We start from the raw sequence: 26498 nt of genomic DNA, 5'->3' as shown, positions 1-26498 counted from the left end.
TTTTTTTTTACATTTCACACTCATTCGTCACATGAAGAGATAATTTTAAAATGAACAAGAGGGCTTCCCTGGTGGCGCAGTGGTTGAGAGTCCGCCTGCCAGTGCAGGGGTCACAGGTTCGTGCCCCGGTCCGGGAGGATCCCACGTGCAGCGGAGCGGCTGGGCCCGTGAGCCATGGCCGCTGAGCCTGCGCGTCCAGAGCCTGCGCTCCTCAGCGGGAGAGGCCACGACAGTGAGAGGCCCGCGTATCACAAAATAAATAAATAAATAAATAAAATGAACAAGAAAGGTTAACCTAGAAGTCAGGCAAAGGCGGAGTTAATTTACGGCAGTGCGGTGCCATCTGGGGCTCCGCACAGCCCGGGCCCCTGTGCATGTGGGCGGGTGACTTGATTTCCGACTGACCGGATTGCGTTTTGATGGCCTCGTCCCTTTTCTCAGCCACTGCCGCGTTCCTGGTGTCTCTGTACATTAAGGACGTCTGGCTGGGGGCCCAGCGGCCAGACACCCTCTTGACCCACGTCCGGATGGTCCTCGATGCCTCGGAGGACGTGGAAGGTGGTGATGAGGAGGCCATCGTCAGGCTCTGCAGGGACGTCGCGGCCGCGATCCCTGACACCTAAGCCCCTGCGGCTGGCGCTTCCGGCTCCAGGCTCTAGGAGTCAGGTTGAGTCAAGGGTCTCCGTGGAAGGCCTGCGAGATGACAATCTCTGAATGTTGACCAGGTGTCCTGACAGCAAAAGTTGGCTTCGTTTAACTGACTGATAAAAGATAAGCTCAAGGGACCACGTGTGCGAAGCGGTCAGGGTTACAGTGGGCTTGGGGACCTTCGGGCCGTGAGCCCCAGTCAGTGAAGACCCTTCCTCTTAGGGGCTCATTGATCCTCAAAGAAATACCACACATCGAGGTGGCGCTTCCCAGTGCTTAAGGGATTCATGGACTTTAAAGCTGAAGTGCCCAGAGATACACCAGACAGAAGAGCGAGAAGAGAGATGTTTAAAGTTTGCCTTAAGGCTTTAAAACAAAGCTTTGTATAACTTTTTGAATAAATAAGCCCTGCCAGTGTTGTGTTAAATTATTTTAGAAAATAAAAAGGATGTTACACTAAATCCTTAAAGTATAAAATTGTTTTGACTTCTGCTTTGGAAAGCCTATATTTTTAAAAATTCTGTTTCAAAGGGGGATTTAGAATTTTTTAACTTGTTAATAAATGTCTATTTTTGTTAGGTTTTTGTGTTTTGTTTAATTGATTGAATCACAGGCTATTCTTATTCTGCAGAGACCTGCATTTCAGAGGTCAGGATTTGACTTTTAAGATTCCTACATTAATTGATATTGTAGCTGACGAACGTTGAATATGAAGTTTCATGAGTTTCCCAGATGAAATTTGGTCCTGATCATTTAAAGCCCTGCATGGACCCTCCTGCACACCCAGGTAGGTGCCCAGGGAGGGGTCTGCTGGGCCCTCGTGCCACGTCAGCACACGTATTCCCCGTCTGCCACCTGGGAGGTGGCAGTTTATTTGCCCATGTGATGTTTATAGCACTGGCGATGGCTTGGTTTCAGCTTAAACATTTACCCTTTTGTCTCCTGCCAGTGTTGTTTAGACTTTTCTGGTTTCTTTAATGACTTAAGATTTTTACCAAGACAAGAGTAATGCTTCTGTGCATTTGTCCCCTTCCCACAAGTGGGGCTCATCGTCTAGAAAACAGGGAGCATTTACCTCCCCTATTCCCTCCCCTGCAAAACACCCACAACAATGTTTGTAGAATATCCTGAAGCCAGAATCCTACGTTTAGATTCAGGTTGGAAAGCCCATGTGGTCCTCTCGGCCCTCTTCCTGCATCTCTGGAGCCCATCAGTCTCCCTTCCCCCATCTTCCCTTCTAACCCACTGTCCCCCAGGCTGGCGAGGCCAGGCCTGGCCCTCACCTTACAGAATTATTTTTCAGTCACCTGGGATGGGGTGGGGTGAGGTTTATGGGCTTTGTGGTATGGTGCTGGCACCCTGCCAGGGGCAGGCCGTCGGGCACGAGAGAGCTGGGTCCATCGGGGGTCTCAGATCAGAGGTCACACGAAGTCACACAGCACCGGATCCTCCTGCCACTTGGGCTTAAGCCTTACCTTGTTGGACCCGACTGCCCTGTGCGGGGAGACGCCTCCCTGGGCTCTGTCTGTGAAAGGCCTTGGGGAGGTCGGAGGTGTGGCTCAGGTCCCCTGACCACAGTCAGCGAGTCTGGCCGGGCACACACTGCCCCATCTTAGTAACGGTGGGTGTCAGTGGGGGATGGAGGGGGACCTGGCAGGTGCTCCCTGGGCATCCTGAAAAAGGTGCAGATCAGCCAAGCGAACTCAGAGTTAATTAAAAAAAAAAACTGCAGAAGTAATCATAGCTGAAACTATAAAGTGACAGAGATCAGTGAATAGTTTTTAATCTTAATTCATACATATTTTACTTTTCTGTCCTTCCCAAAGCAAGCATAAGCAGTAAATAGGCAGGTTAAGTGCACTAGATACAAAGAGCAATATTTGGGACTTCCTCCCTCGGCCAGATGGGCTGTTGCCAGCCTCGGGTAAATGCATACACGCGCCCCCTCGTACAGTCATTCTTGACCTAGTTGCACATGCTGCTACCTGTAAACAGGCTTTCAGAGGGCACGTGTCTGTCCAGGTTGGTTTGAGTTCCCCAGTTCACTCAGCAGTGGCCCTGGTTTGGGTTGTTGGTTCTACCATCGGGAGGTTCTGTCTGCAGGGGAGGCTTACTGGGCTTGAAGTTCCTGACGTCAGCTGGTGCTGTGCTGGTCCTCACGGAGGGCCAGTTCCCAGAGGAGAGCAGGGTGGCCCTGGGGGCTGGAAGGGGGCCGAGGTGGAGGGACTCTCCCGCTGCAGCTGCTGGACGGGGCCCGATGCTCTGCCACCTGGTTCCTCGACCGAGCTCGGAAGAGGCGGCGGGGTCCCCTCGGGGGCCCCGTGGTGCTGGGGTTGCTTCCAGACACAGAAGAGGAGGTTGAGGCCGAGACTCCAGGGGCACGTTGGGTGGTGCTGGGCATTGTTCCTGCGGACAGAACAGAGGGAAGGAAGCATCCAAGCTGCCCCGGAGAACTGTCCTTCCCCGGGTTGGGGAGGGGACCCCCTGCTGCACCGTCCTGCCTGGCCAAAGCCTGCAGGGGAGAGTCACAGGGCGAGAGTCCCTCTGCCAGGGAAGCAGGCCCAGGAAGGGCGGGGGGCGCCGCTCAGCCTGGCTCACCAAGGCCACCACAGTGGAGAAATGGAAGAGAAGAGGAAGCGCTCGATGGTGACCCTGACCTTGTGGCTTTCCCTCTGACCTCATGTCACAGATTCACAGCTGGCGGAGGCAGGGGCAGGGGGATGGGAGGGGGGGAGGTTGACCTTCCCCTCCATCCACGTGTTTCAGTGTAACTAACTCATCTCGTGTTCATACCTCACGCCAACTCGTATCTGAGCCGGAAATCCATCCTCCCTGGATGGACCCTCCTGCGCTCGAGGTGCTGGTGGCACGGGACACGTCCACCTGCCTTTCGTTTCTTCCGTGAAGTGGGTATCAGGATGAGACAAGGCCATGTACCGATAGCTGTCTAAGCTAGAGAACTAGTTCAAATGTGGTTATAATTGGAACGTGAGTGAAGAAGGCCAGGAAGGGAGCACAAAGGAGCTAAGCCCTCCTTCCAGAGGACTCGGGTGACGCCAGCACAATCTTTTTTTTTTTTTTCCCAGCATGGAAAGAACGACTCTTTGGGAAGCAACTCAGCACGCTCTTTCCTAAATCTAACTAAGGAGCTATTTGGCCGCCCTGAGCACTCCTTGTCACGAAGTTCCTGGAGAGCATTTTCTGTAGTGAGCCACGCGGCCAGTCAGGGCAAAGAGCGTCATTATTTTGCCCTGTTGTAAAACCGTAGCCCAGAAGATGCACAAGACCCCTGTGTGCCCACCAGACTGGGGAACCTTCCGCGGGGAGGGTAGCTGAGTATCCTCGCAGAGGGTCCCTAGCACGGGGCTTGCCCCAAGTCACCTCAGAAGAGTAGAAAAGAAAGTCAATTTCATTAGTTTGTCCCCTCGGGCATCTCTTGGGGGTAAAAATCTGCTTAGCTTCAACGTGAGTTCTGAAAACTGAAAGAATGGATTTCTTCATTGCTCCAAAGCTGGTCCCCGCCTCCCACGTGTGACCAAGGGAACCAGAATGACCTGGTGTGTGTAGACCCGGTGCCTGAGACACTGTGGACAGGGCGGGTGGACGGTGGGGGGTGGGGTAGGAGAGACAGAGGCCCCCCTCCAGGCAGGTCTGTGAATCCGCAGATCCACAGGTCCTCGGGGAACTGGCAGGGGGACCCTATCAGGCAGGGGGGCCGCCCTCTGGTTCTTTCAGGGGCCTGGAGGCTCCTCTTCCCCTCCTCTCACCTCTCCCTGCTCCCAGCTGCCTGTGCTGACCCACGGTTCCCACGGCCCAGGACTTCTTGGTCCATAATGGCACCCAACCACCATCTTCCTGTGGCCCCCTCAGCGCCTCGTGGCCCCAGCTCCCCTGCCAGGCCATATGTTTCTAGGGGCAGTGGCCAGCCCTGGACCAGCCCTCTCCAGGTTGGTTGCCCACCCCTGGCCCCATGAGCTACGGCAGGGAGAGAGGTGGTATAGGGCCCCTTGTAAGCATTGTCCTTAGGACAGTGGTGGCTGTGTTGGGTGGGTTCAGCTAGAAGGGCAAGTTGGACGCAGGAGGCCAGTTGAGTAGCACAGGAGAATTAACATACAACGAGCTCGGCTCTAGTTACTACTTGGAACGCGTGGATTGTACCTCCAGTTTAACTTCCGCTTCATGGCCTGCAACAGCTTAACTGAGTTATAGTCTACGTACCACAGAGTTCACCCGTTTAAAGTTTATAATTCAATGGTCTTTGGTATGTTCCCTGAGTTGCGCGACCAGCACCACAATCTATGTTGGAATAGCCACCTCGTGCCCCAAAGAAACCCTGTGCCCCTTAGCAGTCAGCCCCGCTTACTCTGCCTTCTCCCAGCCCTGGGCGACCGCTACTCTGCTTCCTGTCTGTGGGTTTGCCTCTTCCAGACATTTCACATCCAGGGAATCACACCACGCGTGGTCTTCGGTGCCCCACCTCTTTCACGTAGCACAGTGTTTCCAAGGGCCATCCACGTTGTGGCACGAATCGGGGCTTTGTCCCTTTTCATGGCCAAGTAATATTCCACCTCGGACATACGGGTACCCCCCATTGAGCCCCTCACGTGGCCACTTGCCACATACCTCCTCCTGTCCTTACTTACCTCGTCTGCGGGGAGGCTGACCAGGACATGGAGAGCAGCAAGAGGAGGAGGAACACCACGAAAGCTGCCAGGCTCACCCAGAAGGCGATGACGATCGAATCTGTGGGAGGTGGACACGCGTCTCCACGTCAGTGTGACGTCACGGGGCCCGCGGCCGGGAAGCGAGGGCCCCCGCGTGCCGTGGGGGTGGGGCTCTGGGGCTAAGTCTTCTCGGCTGTCATGGGGGTGGAGGTACGGGGGCAGATTTTTCCATTAACGACAACCTTGGGGAGGAAACGGGCGGCAGCAGGGACCTGGCGTTTTCCCAGGGCCACGGGCCTCTGGGAGAGTCTAGGGGGCTTGCTGAGGGGGAAAAAACAGTACATGAAGTTGGGTGACACCTCATGGATCTGCTTTTGCGGCTGCTACTGATACTCAGAGGATGGGTTTCCCCTCCTCCCTTCCTCTCGGGAGGGAGAAGAAAGAGCTGTGAGCAACTTCACATGGCAAGACGGCCTCCCCTCCCCTGTGAGGGCTGCAGCCGCCTCCAGCCTGGTTAGGGACAGCTTCAAAGACCCCAAGATCAGAGACTTCGCAAAAAAGACGTGCGCTAGGCAGCAGTGCCAGCCTGCCGCGTGAAGGGCCAGGCCCTTCCTGCTGTGGAGTTGTCACCCGAGGCCTGCCACGGCCAGCCTGCTAGAGGTGGAAAGAGCTGGTCTCTTTCTTTCCGAGGGACAGGCCCAGCTGCGGGACAGCGGAAGGAGGGAAAAGCACTGTTGCAGCCACTACTCTGGCTGTATCTGTGGCCGGAGGTGAAAGGACACAGGGAAAACAGGACAGATGCTTAGTCTCTTCTGGGCCCTGGGTAGATCCTGGCAGGTCAGAAGGTTCCTTGCTCTGAGGCTCCGGGTCTGGAACTTTCGGCAAGTTGCTAGGAAACTGCAGGGGTATAGTTTTTCTCTTGGGGGTTGTCTTTGGCTCTGGGCACAGAGGACCAGGCTCATAATAAGTGTCTGCAAGTATCTTATCCCAGACACACTCATGCCCCCAGGACAAGATGCCCCAGACCAGGATATGCTGGGCACCTACACGTGTGACCGAAGGAGGCCACTGAAGGATGGGAATCAACAGGCAGGTATTAAGCACGTACGGGAGCCAGGCTCTGCTGGGGGCTGTTGAGAATTCAGAGGGGGCCAACCTAGCCCACCAGAAATCGCTGACCCCGTCAGGATGCGGCATCTCTTCCCCAGCATCCTCCTCGGCACTCCTGCTGCACAGCCTGTGCTAGCCCTGCCCTGCCTTCTGCTGGGCTCTGTCCAAACAAGAGACGTTTTCGTGATGGATTCAAATGAAAAGATGTTTATCAATGGGTGAACAAATGAACAAATAGCTGAATGAAGGATTAGAGATCTAGGAGTCATTTGTGGGGTTAAATAAATAGTAATTCAGTAAAGATCGTTACCTCTGCCCTCTATGATCCAAGACAGGTAGAAGAAGAAACTGAGACCTTGTAAGAGTTGATTTTAGGTCCTAAAAGTGTCAAAAACAGGTAATAAGGAAAAGATGCGATATTTGCAAAAGGAATCATGGACCTCCACCACTGTGTAATGCACCAGCAACTTGGCACTCACACTGAAGAGAGGCAAAGACAGCCAAGCCCCGCAGGCTGAGGCTCACATCCTCTCCGCTTTCTGTCCCTGACCTGAGAAACCGCTGGGGGTGCCCTAGAGCAACAAACTGTTGGAGGGGACCTATGGGCTCCCGGGAAATAGGAAATGAGGTTGTTGCCATCTCTCTTAAGCTTAAGGACTTTTTAAAAAAAAATCTTATTGGAGTAGAGTGGATTTACAATGTTGTGTTAGTTTCAGGTATACAACAAAGTGAATCAGTTATACATATACATATACCCACTCTTTTTTTAGATTCTTTTCCCATATAGGCCATTACAGAGTATTGAGTAGAGTTCCCTGTGCTGTACGCTAGGTTCTTATTAGTTATCGATTTCATATACAGTAGTGTGTATACGTCAATCGAAAGAAGCCTCTGACTTTCTTGGTGTTCCTTGCCTGCTCACTGTGTATTATTCCACAATACCTGCTTCGGTCCAACTCTGTCCCAAAGAGTCACAATTTCTTGTACAACCCTCAAAGTAAGAGTATGTATGTTTTCAGAAAATATGGTTTGGGACTTTTACTGTATAAGGAAGTTTCAGATTTCTGCAGACACTAACGCTCTTTTACTTTCATAAAAGGAACACAGGATTTGAGGTCTTTGGCACCTACGTAAGTTCCGTCAGAGGCTCTAAGAAAACAGCTTCCAAACCTGAGCAGTTGAGGCGCCCCCTCCCCTCTCCCAGGCTCACACTGTCTGTCCCAGCCCTTGGTCATTATCTCCAGATGCTGAGCAGGAAATGAGATGTTACCACTCCCAGAACACAGCGTCTTCAGAGAAGTGAAATTTTAATTTCTCCAGACCAGAAAGGCGAACAGTAGCCACTGGCTGTTTCCTGTACTATGTTCTATTTCATCGTGTTCTGTTGAAAAAGGCAACCGAGAAAATAGGGTTTTTTCCTCTTCTTTCTGAAGGTTCAGCCCAAGTGCTGGAGAGAAGAGTTTGCACCGAGGGTGAGAGCTGTCATTCCCCAGTGTTGGAAATGTTTCAACATCCGTGGGCTTGTCTTTACAACAAGAAGCACCACGCTGGCTTGACAATGAAACTGGTCCAGCCACGGAAAACTCCCCTTCCCTTCCCTCTTCTCCAAGGTCCTAGAATAAAATTAACCCCAAGCTTTTTCCCTTCTTGGGGAATAATAACGGGGTTAAGGGCCCAGGCTCTGGAGGCTAACACATTCTGACGTGGTCATTTCCTAGCTGTTTGATCTCAGGCAATGTGAGATGTTTCCATCTCTAAATTTATTAACAGATAAACTCCTTATCTGTTAAATGGGGATAATAGTATGTGTTCTTTTGGCTGTTAGGCAAATTAAATAATATGTATATGCAATGTACATGGCACAATTCCTTGTTTAATGGTCGTGAACCAGTGTATAAATAGAAGTAATATTATTTCAGTTACGAGGGCTTTGTGGCAAGTAATATCACAGCATCCTTCAAGCTCACTAAAATGTCAGCTACATTTAAAGGGAATTGTAGCATAGAGTAAAGGTAATTGTAGCATAGACTGCTGGCTGTCAATCCTAATGTTTGCTTTCACATGCTTCCATAGTGATAGAACCCCTCCTTTTAGCAGGTCACATGGTTTCCTGGCATGAAGACTACATTTCCCAGCCTCCCTTTCAGTTGGTAGGGTCATGAGACAAGGTTCTGGCAAATGAGATGTGAGTGGAGCACTTACAGGACAGCTTCTAGGAGTCCTACTGCAGAGGTGGCTGGATTTCTAAAACCCATGTCCCTTCTTATGCCCTGACTCCATTTTGCTGCCCAGAACATGGATGTGATGGCTAGAGCCAGGCTTGGATGGCAGGGATGGCAGAGATATGAGCTAGAACAAAGCCACTTCTTGAAGATTTCATGGAGCTGACCTACCATCCCATCCTTCAAACTTGTACATGAAAGAGAAATCAACATCTGTTTTATCTGGAGCTCTGTTAATTTAACCAATTTAACCCATTTTCTCTATTGAATCTGTAAAAAAAAATGGACTTTTTAAATGAATATATCAAAACTGACAAATCCAAATGAATGCGGACCTTCAAAATAATCATCCGCTCTCTACCACAGTCATCTAAATTTTCCTAAAATACATACGATGATCAAACATTTATAAATTCTTCTCTTGCAATTACCTTGAAGGACACACACACACACACACACACACACACACACACCCCAATTTTGCTACTTTATGAGATATTTTATTTTTGACACCCAGCTGGTATCAGTCCATTCACTTGATTGGTTTCTGGGTGTTTCTTAACTATTTCCCAGAAGCAAATCCACTCTCCAAAGAAATACATAATTTATCACTGTGGACATTTCATAGAATGTGTCATGGCCACCAAAGTCATTTCCAAAGTAAGAGCTCCAAGCAGTTTTTGAGCAATGACGGACTCATTCAAGTTTGGCAGCTCCACGTGGGGCTATAGCTTGATGGGAAGTTTGTTCCAAGGTAAACATACTCATATCTTTGTTTAAAAGTCACTTTCACTGCTTACATCACGTCCATGGGACTGACCCTTTGCTGAAGACCTAAACCTCATAATTAAAGTTGTAACCTGAACTTGATCCCCTCTGAGCAAAAGAGAAGAGTTATATATAGGTCCTTTGTTCAATCTTTACCCTGAAGTCTATGCATTGTGTTCAGAAGAGATTGGTTAGTGGTGTGTTTTTGTTCTTCCTCTCCTAGCTGTCAGAGAAGCAGATGAATAGACTGCCTTATTATTATTTATTTTTTTACATCTTTATTGGAGTATAATTGCTTTACAGTGGTGTGTTAGTTTCTGCTGTATAACAAAATGAATCAGCTATACGCATACATATATCCCCATATCCCCTCCCTCTCGTGTCTCCCTCCCACCCTCCCTAGCCCACCCCTCTAGGTGGTCACAGAGCACCGAGCTGATCTCCCTGTGCTATGAGGCTGCTTCCCACTAGCGACCTATTTTACATTTGGTGGTGTCTATACGTCCATGCCACTCTCTCACTTCGTCCCAGCTTACCAGACTGCCTTATTATCGAAGCTGCCAGAGGCAGTGCACCAGCAGAAGTCAATATGGGCTATGATAAATTCTTCCTAACCCCTAATTAAAGGAAGAAGACATATTGACCTGAGGTAACTGACACAGCAGTAAAGCCAGACACTACCCAAGGAAAAGCAATTCATCTCACTACTCCCTGCAAGGGAGTACTTGAGTAGTTATCTGGAGATTCATCGTATTAAAATAATCTGCATGGTTGCTATACGATTGGAATATGGGACTGTTTTTTTCTCCTAAGCGTAGCCACTGAAAAGGGAACAAATAGAAGATCAAACGTGTAATCAGTCTGTTCAGGCAGGGTCTCGGGAAACAGATTTGCATTTTCCACCTTTCTGACAGCGTTGGGAAGATTCTTAACCTTTCCGTGAAACAGAAGCCACGTCTGAAAAATCACAAGGGTAACAAGCCTTGTGACGTCCCTGTAACAGAAACGCACCAGATTTTAAGCCATCCCGGGAAAGGGCAACCCACAGCCTTCAAGTCAGCACTGAATGCTCATAAAAATACATCTAAATCCCTAGATGTTTCCGATTACCTGCCCAACCATGATGGAATAAACTGCACTGTCGAAGCGTGAACACAAAAATCTTAAAATCCTTCCTGCTTGTTAGGTTAACACGTGAGCTCGTGGATTTTTTCTTCTCTTTCTGTCTTCTCTACTTGACTTAGGAGTTGAACCCAGCCTGGACTTCGCCACGTCTCCCAGCTGCCCTAGGTGACCTTCTAGGGAGACGATCTGAGCGAGAGCTTTGCCTCTTTGCCCAAAGCATTCCAAGCATCTTTCTGTCTTTGATGTGCACCCCTGCAGAGACCTGGGATAGGATGCTTTCTGATTTGTTTGACCGGGTTGGCGATCCAGCCCAGAGGAACTGCCAGGGAGAGCAAGTCACATTTGTCAGTAAAGGAGGTCACCTGCCTGCTGTGGTTGACCTCAGTCCACCCTCACCTGGACTCATGCTCACCTCACCGTGCCTTCGAAGCCAGGTAACAGAGCATCCCTGAGACGGCCCAGTGCTGCCTTTTGCTGATCATCACAGAAAACAAAAGTGACACAGTGAGAGCGGGAGCACAGAGATTGGATGAGGGAGATTGCTGCTTTTGCATTTTTTAGGCTTTTTCTTTTTTAGTGAACTTTTTTGCATTCAAACACTAAGGACAAAAATAGGCGAGACATCTTTACTTAACACACAACAGTGGAAGAAGTTCTTCTCCCCCCAAGGCCACTGCTTAGAAGAGCAAAATTCTGGAAACATTCTATACGTTCAAAGATACCTATGTCTAGAACGCCATGCAGCCATTTGCAAAATTTTTGTGAAAGAATATTTAACAACATGGGAAAACAAAATACTGTGAGGTCAGTAAGAGCAGGGTACAAAATAGCATACACAGCCAGATCCGATTTGAAATGTATCTAGGAGACAGGATGTGCACAGTGAACTCTGTCTGTCTGCTTCAGCTGATAGCCAAGACAGAGGTGCCACTATGGACTGAATGTCTGTGTCTCCACCCCACCATTCATATGTGGAAGCCCCAATCCGCAGTGTGATGACTTTTGGACACGGGGCCTTTGAGAGGTAATTAGGGTTAGATGAGGTCATGAGGGTGCAGCCCTCACTAGGATTAGTGACCTCATACGAAGAGAAAGAGACACACATACATTCTTTCACCATTTGCACCAAGGAGAGGCCATGTGAGCAGACAAAGAGAAGGTGGCCATCTACAAGCCAGGAAGCAAGTCCTCAGCAGACAGAGAATCTACTGCCACATTGATCTTGGACTTCCAGCCTCCAGAACTGTGAGAAATAAATGTCTGTTATTTAAGCCACAGTCTGTGATATTTTGTTATAGCAGCCCAAGGAGGCTAAGACAGGGCTTGACTACTTAAAATCTGACTTGGTGATGCTTAGCTCTAAGGAATTTTCTTTAGAGACAGTAGATAGGATTCGGAGCCCCCCGAGACCCTCATCTTGTAGGAGAGGGTGCCCTGCCCTCGAGTCCATGGGGACGATCTAGGGCATTCCCTATGTGTCTGTTTCATACTTCCCAGCCTGCAGACCTGTGGGAAATCAATGTCTCTTGTTTATCATCCATCCAGTCTGTAGTATTTTGTTACAGCAGCCTGAAAGGACTAACACAGGCTGCTGTAACAAAGTACCGTGTCTGGGGTAACTTAAACAACAGAAATTAATTTTCTCACAGTTCCGGAGGTTGGAGGTCCAAGACCAAAGTGTCAGCAGGGTCGGTTTCTTCCGGGGCCTCTCTCCTTGGCCTGTCTTTCACTGGGTCCTCCCACGGTCAACGCCCTGTGTGTGTCTGTGTTCTAATCTCTTCTTACAAGGGCACCAGTCGCTCTGGATTATGGCCCAGCCTAATGACCTCATTTTAACTTAATCACCTCTGTAAAGGTCTTATCTCCAAATACAGTCACCTTCTGCGGTACTGGGAGTTAGGACCTCAACATAAGAATTTGGCGGGGGGCCAGGGGACACAAGTCCGCCTGTAACACCAAGGAAGGACTAACTTGGAAAGGGGTTCAGACCTCCCTGGAGGAGATGTGGTTTGGCCGCTGGGTGGCAGAGGGGTTGGGTCGTTCAGCCAGGCCTGAGCTTGCCTGGAGCTGCTGGACAAACCATGGAGAGCCCTCTGGAGGCCTGGTGGGGGGGGGGGGGGGGCGTTGAGGGGGAAGGGAGGGAGATGGAGGAGTTGTGGCGCCTCCCCCACCCACCACAGGTTGCCCGGGGGCCTTCGGTTTCTTTGTCTACATGGCTGCAGAGAGGTTATTGCCACACGGAGGCTGCAAGATCTCAGGGAGACAGTGTTCTGGGCCAGGGACTGGGGCTAGTTCCCCCAGACGTCCCCACGCCCTCATTGCGGAACCCCCGAGCCCGGTGCTCCAGCGGTGCCCTCCAGAGCCCTCTCCTGAGAAAGCCTAACACATGCTCACTTTAAAGAAAATTCCATCGTTGATCACAGAGCCTATTTTTTTTTTTTTTCGGTACGCGGGCCTCTCACTGCCGTGGCCCCTCCCATTGCGGAGCACAGGCTCCGGACGCGCAGGCTCAGCGGCCATGGCTCACGGGCCCAGCCGCTCCGCGGCACGAGGGATCTTCCCGGACCGGGGCACGAACCCGCGTCCCCTGCATCGGCAGGCGGACTCTCAACCACTGCGCCACCAGGGAAGCCCACAGAGCCTATTTTGAAGGGCGCATTCAGAGCTGAGAGGCAATAAATTGATAATTGGTGCAAATATTCATCATAAAAATTAATAATGTGTGCAAGAGCCGCCTACTTCACATTCATTTATTCATTCATTCAGGAAACAGCTATTGTGTGCCTACTGTGTGCTAGGCACTATTTAAGAGCTCGGGGCGGTGGGGTGGGGGTGGGGAGGTGGACAAATGTTCCTGCTCTGCTGCATCTGACATCCTGGTGAGAATCTGCCCCCTGATCATGACGGGTGTCCTGGGAAGAGTCCTGAGGCCTCAGAGCCGGAATTTAGGTCCTGGCTCTGTGACTAGTCAGCTGGGTGACATTACGTAAGTCACTTGGCCTCTCTGAGCCTCACGTACTTCTATTCCCGTGGCTGTAACACTGGAGCACGCGCATTCGTTCACTTATGCGGTCGCTCCCTCCTATACTGTGAACTCCTAAGGGTAGGGATCTTTTCAGCTTTATGCTTCCAGCCCCAGCACGTGGCTGTTTCCTGCCCACGTGTCACCACTACCCTACTGACCCTCACATTTATATGTTCACCAGAGCCATTTTCTTAGCAAGCAAATAGGCCCTTGTCTCTTCCCTGCTTACAATTTTAAATGACTCCCTGCAGTTTACAGGGATCCTCTGAGGCTGGCCTGCAAGAATCTGGCCCCTGGGGATCTGGAGCTCATCCTTTGTCACGCTTCCCAAAACACCCTCCTGGAAGCACGTCTTTTATATACAGGAGTGTAACTGTTCTCTACCCTGTGCCAGCCCCCTGAGTAGCAGGCAAATTCCCATCGATTTTTTGGACTCAGCTTTGCCACGTCTTCCCTGGGAAGCCCTCCTTCACCTCTTACTTCTCCCCAGCGGTGTCCTTCTCTGTGCTCTGTGGGCAACTTTCGCAAATCTCCAGCCTAACACCATTAACTGGATAAACGTTTATTACTGATCAGTATCTCCCACTTGTCCGGACAGTTGAGGATAAACAGAGGGACCTGCTTGATCTCTTCCTGGAGCCAGTGTCATCTACAAAAAGGGTCTGGTCTAGACTAAGAGAGACGCCAGGGACCAGACGCAGCTCATCAGCGTGGAGTGGACAAAATAGCTCTCATGCACATTAGGGGGGAACTGGGAAAATTTGAATACAGACCGGAGATTAGATGATACTAAGAAATAATTGTTGAAGAGTTTAGATGTACTGTGATGTCCTAACTTTTAATAGTTTCCTAAATTTGCTGGAGGAGTGTCACGAGGTCTGTAACCTACTTGGAAATACATCATCACAAGATAGATCAACATGGTAATAAAATAAAATAGTTGTTGAAAAAAAAATCGAGGACGTGGATTTAGTCCATTTGCTTTTATACCTCCAGCTCCCAGTGCAACTGTCTGACGTGTAATGGATAGTACAGAATTTTGATTGTTGAATTAACCATGAGCAATGGCCAGAAGGTGGGAAAAGGTATGGAGTGTTTCTGGTCTGGTGTGGAAGTGGATGTCTTTGAAAAGATTGAAAACAAAGTTGACAGTGCCTAATTTCAGAGGGACTACCAGGAGGAAAAGGGGGCTTAGACCTATTGGGGAGGGAAGGGGCAGGGAAATGAGCAAAGGGCACGTGGTTGAGCCTGGAGTCCCTCGTATGCAGGGACGCCGTGAACAGTTACACAGGCTGCACACTGCTCAAGGGACCCCACGTGAATGGGTTGTGATTAGCTGTGTGCCCAAAGGAGGAGGCTTTTCTCTAATTTTCTCTACCATGGGGGTTAGTGGCAGCCCTGTTCCTATGTCTTTGGGGCTTGAGGAAGGAGAGGAGAATGAAGATGACCATCCGATGTACCTGGGTTTCTCAACATGCATCCATGGGACAGCCCTGGGCAAACCTAGAAGGTTGCTCGCCCTCAGGAGAGTGCAGCAAGAGAAAGAAGAGGTTGAGGAGATGGAAGTGAAGATGGAGAGAGACGGAAACCAGGCGGAAGAAGGAGATAAGCTTGTAGGTTGATGTTTTCCAAAGGGAGCAAGCAGAAAATGGAGTCATTGTCACCAGCCGACAAGACAACTTCTTGCAAGCTCAGCGGCCTGTCCTCCCCCCCTGAGCTCTGCTGAACATGCATAGGAGAGGATGTCCACTTTCCCACCCCCTGGACCCAGCCTCATACAGTTACAGACAGGCCCAGGGAGGAGAGAGGGGACCCAAGGGAGTTCTCCGTTTCCCCTCAGCAGCTCCAGGCAGGAGTTATTACAAAACAGCACACAAAGTAGGAGTGCAACTGTACGTGGGTGTATAGGTGTGTGTGTATGTCCACGCATGCACGCGTGCATGTGCCTGTGTGCACATGGGGATACAGACACAGAGCAACCCTAATTGGCTAGGCACCGAAATGTTAACACTGATTTTTTTTTCTGCCTGGTGGAGTGAAGTAATTTACTAAGGAGCATATCAACCTTTTAAAAATATATTTTAAAAATGTGGGCGTAGTAACACACCATCATTTATTTATCCCATCTCCTGTTTCTGCCTATGACATACAATGCTGCAGCGAACATCGAAATACATGTATCCTTGTGGACACATGCAGGCATTTCCCGAGGTGGATGCCTGGGAGAGGGATGCTGAAAGATGTCTTACGAACATCTGCAACTTCTCTCGTCCTTGCCAAGTTGCTCTCCCAAACGGTGAACCCAGATTTCATCCCATCAGCGGCCTTTGACGGCACTAATCTCTGTGCTTTCTACCCCAACACTTGAAATACCAACCTTTTAATTTTTGCTGATCCAGTGGGTGGGAAATGGTATCTGATTGTTCTTTCACAGGGCATTTCCCTAATGACTTTCGACATTGAGCATTTTCTCATGTTCCCCGGCCATCTGAGTTCCTTCTGTTATTGTCTTTACATATCGATTGCCCAAATATTTCTATTATTTTTGTTCTTGTTGATGGATGGGTTGTGTTGACTTAGGAAATAATAAAGTGGTTTCCACTTTAAGAGAAAAACGACATTTCCAAAGTAGCTTCCAAAAATATAAGGGAATAGTCACTGCAGTGTCTTTGTCATTCCTGGAATACGCCAGGCGCTCCCCTGCCTCAGAGCCTTTGCCCTTGGTATTCCTGCTGCTTAAAAGACTCCTTCCCAAGACATCCTCAAGGCTTGGTCTCTCACCTCTTCACAGGTCACCTTGGAAGGCCTTTACTGACCATCCTAGTCAGGGTGTCAACCCTTCCTTGGGCCCCAGCTCTCCTAGCCACCCTTCCTATTTGATTTTTCTGTGGAGCACATCTTACCGTCTGCCATATTTTTGTTGTTTATTGTGAATTGAAGACTGCCTCCAATTTTTAATGCTTCTCCCACTAGAACCCGTCTAATTCCCTCCTCCCGAATGTGGCCTGGCCTTGCTAACTTATTTGCCCAAGATCACGGAGCTAGCAAGTAGCAGAGCTCAGATGTGAATTACAGTGGCCAGGCTTGGGAGTCCACGCACCCAGCCCTGACGTAGCCACGGCCCCATGGCTGGTCGCCCGGAAAAAACAAGACAATTAATCTATTCAGGGCATAAACACCCTGGTGGGGCAGGGAGTTTTGCTTAGCCCCAGAATTCTTTTCCAGAGACATTAGAAATTAAATTCAGATAAGACTTGAAGCCTGGGATAGGTGAGACACAAACAGGAATAAAGGATTCCAGAAGGAGCCCCTTTCCCTGTGGGTGTCAGAGATTCCTGATTATCTAGAGGTTGCGTATAAAATGGTATCTGAGATCCATTGTAATAAATCTGGAGTTAACTTTCTAAGACACTAGGACACTTTTGAGACAGAATATTCATTTAAGATGGAATTTTTTTAATAAATAAGATTTTTAAATTATTTAATTTTTTAAAATTAGTTAATTAAGTTTTGGCCACACCACCACGTGGCTTGTGGGATCTTAGTTCCCCCACCAGGGATCGAACTTGGTGCCAATGGCAGTGAAAGCGCCGAGTCCTAACCACTGGACCACCAGGGAATTTCCTTAAGATGGATTTCCTGATAGAGTTTTATTTATTTGTTTGGGGTTCCAATAAGCTGGGTGAGTCTCTTCAAATGGTAGATATCATGTTTTCTATTTCCTGTATGCAGATATGGGTGAGTTATTTTGTCAGTCCCCTAAGATGCATAACTTGAATCCTTGCCATGAAAATACCAATCGATGTTTACTCTTCCTGGGAGGGATGGCCCAGCAGCTGGCTTCCCCCTGTAGGAGTCAAAAGCCCCCAACATCTAGCCTGTCTGGGGGGTGGCAGGGCAGTGACTTGTCTCTCTGGTAAGATTCCTCACTGAGATAATCTTTACTGGGTTTGGGAGTTTGAGGAGGAATTTCTTATTTGACCTCATTTCTAGCTCCCCAGGTTGTAAACTTCCAACTCTAGTTCAAGTGTGCAAGAAAGAACATCTCAAACCTCATACACAATTTGGAGAACACCAGCCGTTTTCGCCAGAAATGGAAGTTGTTTGTGGGCAAGGGGGGAAGGGCAGAGGACTGAGATCATGGGTTCTAAGATTCTAGAGTTGCAAACTGTCCTCCCTCCCAAAGCAGCTGGGAGACTCTTTGGAGCCCAGGCAGTGGCTGAGAGGGGTGTCTGGCGCACAAAAGGGCAGGAGTGTCTGAAGCTGAGCCAGAATTTTCTTTAACTCATGTCAATTTTAAAAAGACTTTCCTGAATGCAGATCTACATGTTGTCCAGATCAATATGTATCCCGAAGTTCTGAACTTTTGATAATATACTTATGTGGGCTTTTATTTCAAATCTGCCACTTTCTCCCTATTACTATATGTCTTCCTTATTGTGAGTCGTATGTGAAAAAAAAATCTGCATTTTAATGTCATGATTATATGCCTTGTAACAGAAAACACACTCCAAATCTGTTTTCCCCCCAGAGGTTTTGCTACAGTGCCAGGGATACAGGAAGTCCTCAGCAAACATGAAACAGAAGTCCTCAGCTTCTGCCAGTTGTAAATGAAACAGGAAACAGGAACACTTCCTGACCAGACATTCTATAGGACTTTCCCCAAGGGCCCTGCCAGGGGTCTGCCTCCTTTTCTGAAATGATCCCATCCGAGTGAATTTCAGTTTTGAGCTGGTGTGTAACAGACTATCTTTCTTTTCATACCAGAAGCATCGGGTTCCTTCTAAGGACTGCTTTCATTTTTTGAAGGACATAGTGTGTGAAGGTAGTGAAATCCCAAGGAACCCAAGGGGCTTCAGAACAGGCAGAGAGGATGGGCTCCTGAAACTGAGACTTTGTTTTTGTTTTGTTTTGTTTTTCATGTTCATTCCCTCCTTTAACTCATTATCTGGACTGACTGGTTGCAATAATCAGAGGAGATTGCTGACAAAGTACCAAGTTACTCAAGAGATAAAGACTGGGCAGGGGCAAGGAGGAAAAGGATGTGTACTTGTCTGACTGTCCTTCCCGAGACTGTGAAGATGAAGCCCTGGTGGGTATTTTAATAAGAATTAGTAAGACACACATCTTAGGAGTGGGCGCGGTAACTCTCTCCCACATCTGTATAGAGACCACAGAAAACGTGAAATCTACAATTTGGAGAAACTCATCTAGCTTATTGGAACCCCAGACAAATCTAACTCTATCAAGAAATCTGTCTTACCAGTAGATTCTGCTCCCAAAGTGTCTTAGTTTCTCAGGAGGTCAGCTCCAAACTTATTACAGAAGATAACACATACACCCTCCATTCCCTTATATCCACGAGTCCAAGTCATGTGCTGGCTTCCCAGTGACATCTGTTGTAGTTCTTAAGTGAATGGAGAAAAGTCATTTGGGCCAACCCCCAGCCTCTGCCTGGCCAGCTTTCCCAGTTCGGGACTCACGTTTGTTGGCTTTCAGCTTCTTCTCATCCACGGGAATGAGGTCCAAGTAATCCAGGTAGTATTCGTAGCTGTAGTATGCGGTAGAGGCACTGGTCCGGTTGGCCATGCCTGCAGCACTGGCAGGTGGCCCCTCCAGAGCTGCTCAGAGCTCTACCAGGAGGCTGCCCAGCTGATTTCTGTAAAATCATCCAAGTGTGTCTCTGGGTCTCCAGGGCTCAAGGCCTGCCCACTTATCAGAGCCGTTGGGCTCAGAGGAAGGTCAGAGGGGTGGGCCTGACATCTTCAGCGTTCAAGTAGAGCGTCCCATCCTGCCCTGCTTGACGGAACTCCAAAACAAACAGAGCTCCAAGGCTGGAGCCTACGGTCCCAGTGCAGTTCCAGGTTGGCCCTCGGCGTCAGGACAGGAAAACAGATCCCCCAGGGCCCCTTGAAAGACAAGATGTGGACTAGGATCGGAAAGGACAGTCACTTGTTACCTTAAGTACTTAACAAGTTAATCACCAAATCAAAAGCCTGGCAGTGCCCTTGACTTGCATTAAGGCAGTGCTTGGTGCTATTAAGCAACCAGCAAATCACTGGCTAAGATTCCTTATCCGAGGGCCTGAGTGATGTCAGCCGTGAACTTGCAACCTCTCATGTACACATCAGCAATGAATAAAACCAAAAGAACACTCCACTCCAATTGAGCGCACTTCCCAGCTTCCAGCTGAGTCCCCGAGAAACAGTCAGTCAGTTGCCTCTGTTCAGACGGGCTGTTATTCGTGTCAGGATGCCACACGGATTGTGCTCTTGGGAAATAGGGCCCCGGGGCGCATAGGGTTCACCAGCCCTCCGCTGACGTCAAACGGACAAGGGTTCTGCTGGCCGGGGCCTGACTCCAAGTTGTACACTCACTCTTCTAAGGGCACAGATGCAATCAAGGGGACATTCCAAGTACTGGGAAAGGGCAGGACTAAATGTGGGAGGATCCCTAGAATTAGTTATGAAATCAAAATGCACAGAATGATGGGGACTTTCCCTCAAGAACTTTCCAGTCTTCTTGATTCAGGTCCACACTGCCAGAGGAAAGCTGCGCACTGATGGTGGAGAAGGTGAACCCAGAAAACTTCGGGCCCACCTGGGGGGCCTGCAGCATTCCATGGGGACCCCTCCTCCTGAACTGAACCTCGGTGGTTCAGTCGATTAGAAAGGGAGAAGTGAGCTCCCGCGTTTCCAAAGTGAGGAGATGAAAGATCCACTTGACAAGACGCTCGGTACAGCCCATGCCCGTGCCCGTGCACGTACGTCCAACTGCTGCTGTGCACAGGCCTCCTGGGAGTCCTGGGTTAAGGGACAGTAGCGTGTAGGGGACACAAGCATGGATTCTGGAGCCAGGCTGCCCACTTGGCATCCCAGCTCTAGCTCTCCCCAGCAGTGTGGCCCTGGACAAGTGGCTTAACCTCTCTGCGGCTGGTTTTCCTCATCCGCGAAATGGGCATGACCACAGCTTGTGTCTCCCGGGCAGGGGGCGGGGGGGGCTGGGAAGTATCACTGGACACAGCCAGGCACGGGACTTACAGCAGCCTTGTCCGTAGGCGGCGCCCGTAAATATAAGCTGTTGTTGTCCCCTGCCAGCAAATGTGGCCTTTCCTCCCACCCCACCATGCTTCTTTTCCACTTCTCACCCTCCGTCGAGTCCACCTCCTCTTCATCTCTACTTTCACCCCCACTCTCTCATAATCCATCCATCTCTTTCCGTGTACGACACCAACCTTGGATACAGATGAACTATTTCTTGCCTTAACTATTCACGTTCTCCAGCTCTCTGCCTGTCCTTTAAGGAGAACCTCTAGTAAAAAGTTTCCCAACCTCAGGTTACCATCGTCATCCGCCAGCATGCACCCACGTGCACGCGCACGCGCGCACACACACACACACACACACACACACACACACACAGAGTATTTTCCAGAAAGTTAAGTGACATGTTCAGGCTTACCAATTAGTGACTGAGTCCAGATAAGACACACACACACACACACACACACACACACACACAGAGTATTTTCCAGAAAGTTAAGTGACATGTTCAGGCTTACCAATTAGTGACTGAGTCCAGATAAGACACACACACACACACACACACACACACACACAGAGTATTTTCCAGAAAGTTAAGTGACATGTTCAGGCTTACCAATTAGTGACTGAGTCCAGATAAGAACCTGAGTCTCCGGACTCCCAGTCTGCTGAGCTCCCCTTGGCACTAGGCAGTCTTCACGGACGTGACTTACAAAAAGCAACTGACATATATAACTGATTCACTTTGGTGTAAAGGGGAATCTAACACACTATTGTAAAACAGTTATACTCAAATAAAGATGTTAAAAAAAAAAAAAAGAAAGAAACCTGACAAGTAAATGAAATACGGTATCCTAGATGGGATCTTGGAACAGCAAAAGGACATTAGGGTAAAACAATTGAAATCTGAATAAAGTGTGAAGTTTAATTAATGGTAAAAAAAAAAAAAAAAAAAAAGCAACTGACAAAGAACATCAGGCTCTTAAGACACTTAAGGCATGGATACAGGGAGGGAGAAGAGACAGGGACTCCTTCCCCGCTGGGAACTGAAGGTCAAATGAGGTGACCTAGGCTATTAGCAGCAAAGAAATGTGAGGAAAGAGCGGTTCAATTTCAAGGCTGAGTGAGATCTTGCTGATAAAAAGATAAAGATAAAGGATCTCTGACTTTCTTTTAAGTTACTTTTTTATTGGAGTATAGTTGCTTTACAATATTGTGCTAGTTTTTACCGTACAGCAAAGTGAATCAGCTATGTGTATACATATATCCCCTCTTTTTTGGATTTCATTCTCATTTAGGCCACCACAGAGCACTGAGTAGAGTTCCCCGTGCTATACAGTAGGTTCTCATTAGTGATCTTTTTTTTTTTTGTAAATTTATTTATTTGTTTGTTTGTTTATTTATTTATGGCTGCATTGGGTCTTCGTTGAGGCACGCAGGCTTCTCATTGCAGTGGCTTCTCTTGTTGCAGAGCACGGGCTCCAGGCATGCGGGCTTCAGTAGTTGCAGCACGTGGGCTCAGTAGTCGTGGCTCGCGGGCTCTAGAGCACAGGCTCAGTAGTTGTGGCACACGGGCTTAGTTGCTCCACGGCATGTGGGATCTTCCCGGACTAGGGCTCAAACCCATGTCCCCTGCATTGGCAGGCAGATTCTTAACCACTGCGCCACCAGGGAAGTCCAGTGATCTATTTTATACATAGTATCAATAGTGTATAGATGTCACTGCCAATCTCCCAATTCATCCCACCCCATGTTTCCCCTTTGATATCCATACGTTTGTTCTCTATGTCTGTGTCTCTATTTCTGCTCTGTAAATAAGAGGATCTCTGACTTTTAAGGATGTGTTGAAACAAACAATTATGCTACCAGCTCTACCTTAATTGGGGTCGTACATGTTTTTACACTTTTAAGCAATTTAAGCTGTCCAAGTCACTATAATTTTTTCTTTTCTCATTTTAAACTGAGGAGGTTGGAAGGTTGGAGTCAACAGGATTTGCAAAATTCGCAGGTGGAGCGATGCAGAGTGTGAGAATAGCCGAGTCAAGAGGGAGTGCTTGCCCCTTTCACGGCCAATCCCCGGATCTTCCTCCTATTTGGTTCCTTCAAGTGCAAGCTCCCCATGGCCCAAGACAACGTCTCTGATCCTGCCGGGCCCCAGTGACTTTCCCTCCCCTCAACGCTAGTCACGTGTATTTGGCATCACTACCACCCTTTAAAAAACTATTTTAAAATTGATGTATAACTTTCAATTACATGCAAACACCTTATGGTTATATCTTGATGACTATTACACACAGAGAAACATACACACACATGAGCATCATCTAGATCAAGATACAGAACGTTTCCAGTGCCCCAGCAGGTTCCCTCGGGATCCTTCCTGGTGGATAACCAGCCTCCACTCTTCAAACACACCAAGGAAACTGCTATTCTGATTTTTTTTTTTTTTTTTTTTTTTTTTTTTTCTGGTACGCGGGCCTCTCACTGTTGTGGCCTCTCCCGTTGCGGAGCACAGGCTCCGGACGCGCAGGCTCAGCAGCCATGGCTCACGGGCCCAGCCGCTCTGGGGCATGTGGGATCTTCCCGGACGGGGGCACGAACTCGTGTCTCCTGCATCGGCAGGCGGACTCTCAACCACTGTGCCACCAGGGAAGCCCTGCTATTCTGATTTTTATCATCACAGATTAGTTTTGCTTAATTTCAAACCTCACATAAATCTAATCATGCACTACAATATGTACTCTTTTGTATCTCACTTTTTTTATTCAACATGTTCTTTTTTTTCCTCTGTGGTATTCCATTATATGAATATTCTGTAATTTATTTATCCATTCTCCTCTTGATGAACATTTGAGTTCTTTTCACTTTTTTGGCTATTATGAATAAATGGGCTATGAACATTCTTTTTTAAAAAATATTGTATTTATTTATTTTATTTGGTCACACCAGGTCTTAGTTGCAGGAGGTGGGCTCCTTATTTGAAGCTCACCGGCTCCTTAGTTGCGGCACGCAGTCTCCTTGTTTGTGGCAATGGAACTCTTAGTTGCAGCATGCACGTGGGATCTAGTACCCTGACCAGGGTTCGAACCTGGGCCCCCTGCATTGGGAGCGTGGAGTCTTATCCACTGGACCACCAGGGAAGGTGCCGAACATTCTTTTTCACATATGTGGTGGACATAAGTACTAATTTATATATCAGGTATATATCAGGAGTGGAATTGATGGGGATAGCTTTACTAGGTATAGCTAAACAGTTTTCAAAAGTGTCAATACCAGTTTACACGCTCACAAGTATATATATGGAGCATTGCAAAAATGCCTACAATCCTCTTCCTTACACACCCAGTGACTTTATATTCTCTTCACATCACAAAATGAAGCACATTTCTCCATTTTTTGATTTTGTGACTTGTTTTGGCTTTGACTAATAAGTAGGACTATTAAGTTTTGTAAGTTTCAGGCCAACATATTAAGGCCTTAAGGCCATGTGCCCACTGTCCCAGACCCCTGCCCAGTTACTCTGTGAATAAGCAGAAGCCAGCCTGTTGGGTGATCAGAGACGTGTTGCCCAGTCAACAGCCAGCTAACCCCTAGGAGTAGAGCACCCCAGCTGACCAGCAGCTGACTGTAGACCCATGGGTGAGCACAGCCAAAATCCAAAGAACACCCAGCTGAGCCTGACTTAAATGGATGATCAATAGAATCATGAGATTTTGAGCTAGTTGAATGGCTGTTCTTTTTTTTGTTTTTTAATTTATTTATTTTTGGCTGCATTGGGTCTTCGTTGTTGCTCGCGGGCTTTCTCTGGTTGCCGCAAGTGGAGGCCGCTCTTTGTCGCGGTGTGCGGGCCTCTCCTTGTGGTGGCCTCTCCCGTTGCAGAGCACTGGCTCTAGGCACAGGGACTCAGTAGTTGTGGCTCGCGGGCTCCAGAGCACAGGCTCAGTAGCCGTGGCCCACGGGCCCAGTCGCTCCACGGCATGGGGCATCCTCCCGGACCAGGGCTCGAACCCGTGTCCCTCACAGTGGCAGGCGGATTCCCAACCACTGAGCCACCAGGGAAGTGCCGGTTATTCTATTTCGTTTGTTTGTTTTTAATTTTATTTTTTTATTGAAGTATAGTTAATTTACAATGTTGTGTAGTTTCAGGTGTACAGAAAAGTGATTCAGTTATACATATATATATAACTGTATATAAAAAATACATATATTTTTCAGGTTCTTTTCCATGACAGGTTATTACAAGATATTGAATATAGTTCCCTGTACTATACAGTAGGTCCTTGTTGTTTATCTATTTTATATAGATAGTGTGTATCTGTTAATACCAAACTTCTAATTTATCCCTCTCCTCCCACCCCTTTCCCTTTTGGTAACCATAAGTGAATGGTTGTTCTTTTAAGCCTTTAATTTCGGGGTGATTTGTTATACAGAAAAAGGTAATTGACAAAATATGAGATTTCCAGTTGCTCCACATCTTCACCAACCTTTGTCATTGTCAAATGCTTAAATACTCTGGTAAGGACCTACCACATTTAAAAATTCACTTCCATACATGTCCTTACTTGCTTAACTGCTTTTTAAAGTTTTTGAAGACAAAGACCATGCTTTCCACGATAACTATAATATCAGTATTTGTTGACAGTATCAATCATACCAAAAGCTTTCCATGAGATAAACAAAACTTGTTCCTAACAACCAGTACTCTTTAGGCTGCAAAGAATGATGTAACAGCTGTCAGCTAATTCAGGTTCTTGAGGTACGAAATTATGAAATTAAAACCCAATCAAATAGTTTTCAATAATTGTGGAATGGTGCGTATCACACTAACCAGCCCACGGGTAACAATTATAAAATCTGGATAAGATATGATAAAGCAACTATTTGGAGGCACTGGAGAGTGACTGAAAGCAGGCAGAAACTGAAGGGAAGCCAACTCTTGAAAAAGGGAACTGCACTGGGTGACATTTGTATTTATACAGCAGTTTCTCTGCTTGTATGTTTCCTCAGTCCTCATAGCATGGAACAGCTTGAACTCAAACAGAAAACTGAAGTTTCATTGGCTTGAGGAGTCAGGGGACAGAGCTTGGGGCAACAGACTGAGTAATTGGAAAGTGGGAGGAGGGGAGTCCTGGAAAGTACAGGGTCACAGAAGAATAAACCCTCAAATCTCTGGGTAAACATTGCTCATATCCTTGGCTATGGTACAGAACCAACCTGAAAGTGATCATGATAGCCAAATCTGGAACAACTTGAGCAAAATATATACTTAACAACAGTGTTGGATTATAACCCATTGGATAAACTAAATATCCATGAGCCCACACTGATATAAATAAATGACTAAATAAACAAATGGTAGAGAAAGAATGGCCCTTCCTAACAGAAGAATTATAATAAATAAATGGAGGGCTTCCCTGGTGGCGCAGTGGTTGAGAATCCGCCTGCCAATGCAGGGGACACGGGTTCGTGCCCCGATCCGGGAAGATCCCACATGCCGCGGAGCGGCTGGGCCCGTGAGCCATGGCCTCTGAGCCTGCGCGTCCGGAGCCTGTGCTCCGCAATGGGAGAGACCACAACAGTGAGAGGCCCGCATACTGCAAAAAACAAAAAACCAAAAAAAACCAAAAATAAATAACTGGAGAAGTAAGGATGGAAATAGAAAACCACCACTAGAACACCATAGTAGTAATTGTTGGCAGGCAAGATCCACTGATGGATGCTGAAGTTAGTGGGTGAAAGTATTTGAAGAAACTACAGTTGCATAGTTTAAAACATATGTACTCCAAATTATTTATTAGTTACACAGATAAAAACGATAACTTTACAATGAGAAATCCAGCAGATAACACCTTACACAAGTGATCAAGTTACCATCGTCAGTTATAAGATACAG

The 26498-nt window shown here is 48.0% G+C and overlaps 2 protein-coding genes across 6 annotated transcripts in view; one reads left to right on the top strand and one right to left on the bottom strand.

Annotated features, from left to right (window-relative positions):
• Positions 1 to 11808, top strand: part of URB1 (URB1 ribosome biogenesis homolog) — a 76179-nt gene extending 64371 nt beyond the window's left edge. For 3 of the 5 annotated variants that reach the window (XM_067034996.1, XM_067034997.1, XM_059065657.2), the window contains exon 39: positions 442 to 1226. In XM_067034996.1, the coding sequence (XP_066891097.1) occupies positions 442 to 623 (182 nt within the window). In that variant the 3' untranslated portion in view covers positions 624 to 1226. Of the gene's footprint in view, positions 1 to 441; positions 1227 to 1279; positions 1436 to 9815 lie in introns of those variants that run through there. The other 2 variants (XR_010840832.1, XR_010840833.1) reach the window with 2 other exon arrangements.
• On the bottom strand, positions 2599 to 19238 carry MRAP (melanocortin 2 receptor accessory protein). Its single transcript, XM_059065676.2, is given in 5 exon segments — positions 2599 to 2853; positions 2855 to 2950; positions 2952 to 3054; positions 5292 to 5391; positions 19046 to 19238. Coding segments are annotated over 5 exon segments (564 nt in total). The 5' UTR covers positions 19152 to 19238; the 3' UTR covers positions 2599 to 2694.
• Positions 19239 to 26498: the final 7260 nt, after the last annotated feature.

This window comes from Kogia breviceps, chromosome 5 (assembly GCF_026419965.1).
Source record: "Kogia breviceps isolate mKogBre1 chromosome 5, mKogBre1 haplotype 1, whole genome shotgun sequence".
NCBI lineage: Eukaryota > Metazoa > Chordata > Mammalia > Artiodactyla > Physeteridae > Kogia > Kogia breviceps.
The sequence above is the reverse complement of the archived record's forward strand: the minus strand, read 5'-3'. Positions and strand labels throughout refer to the sequence as shown.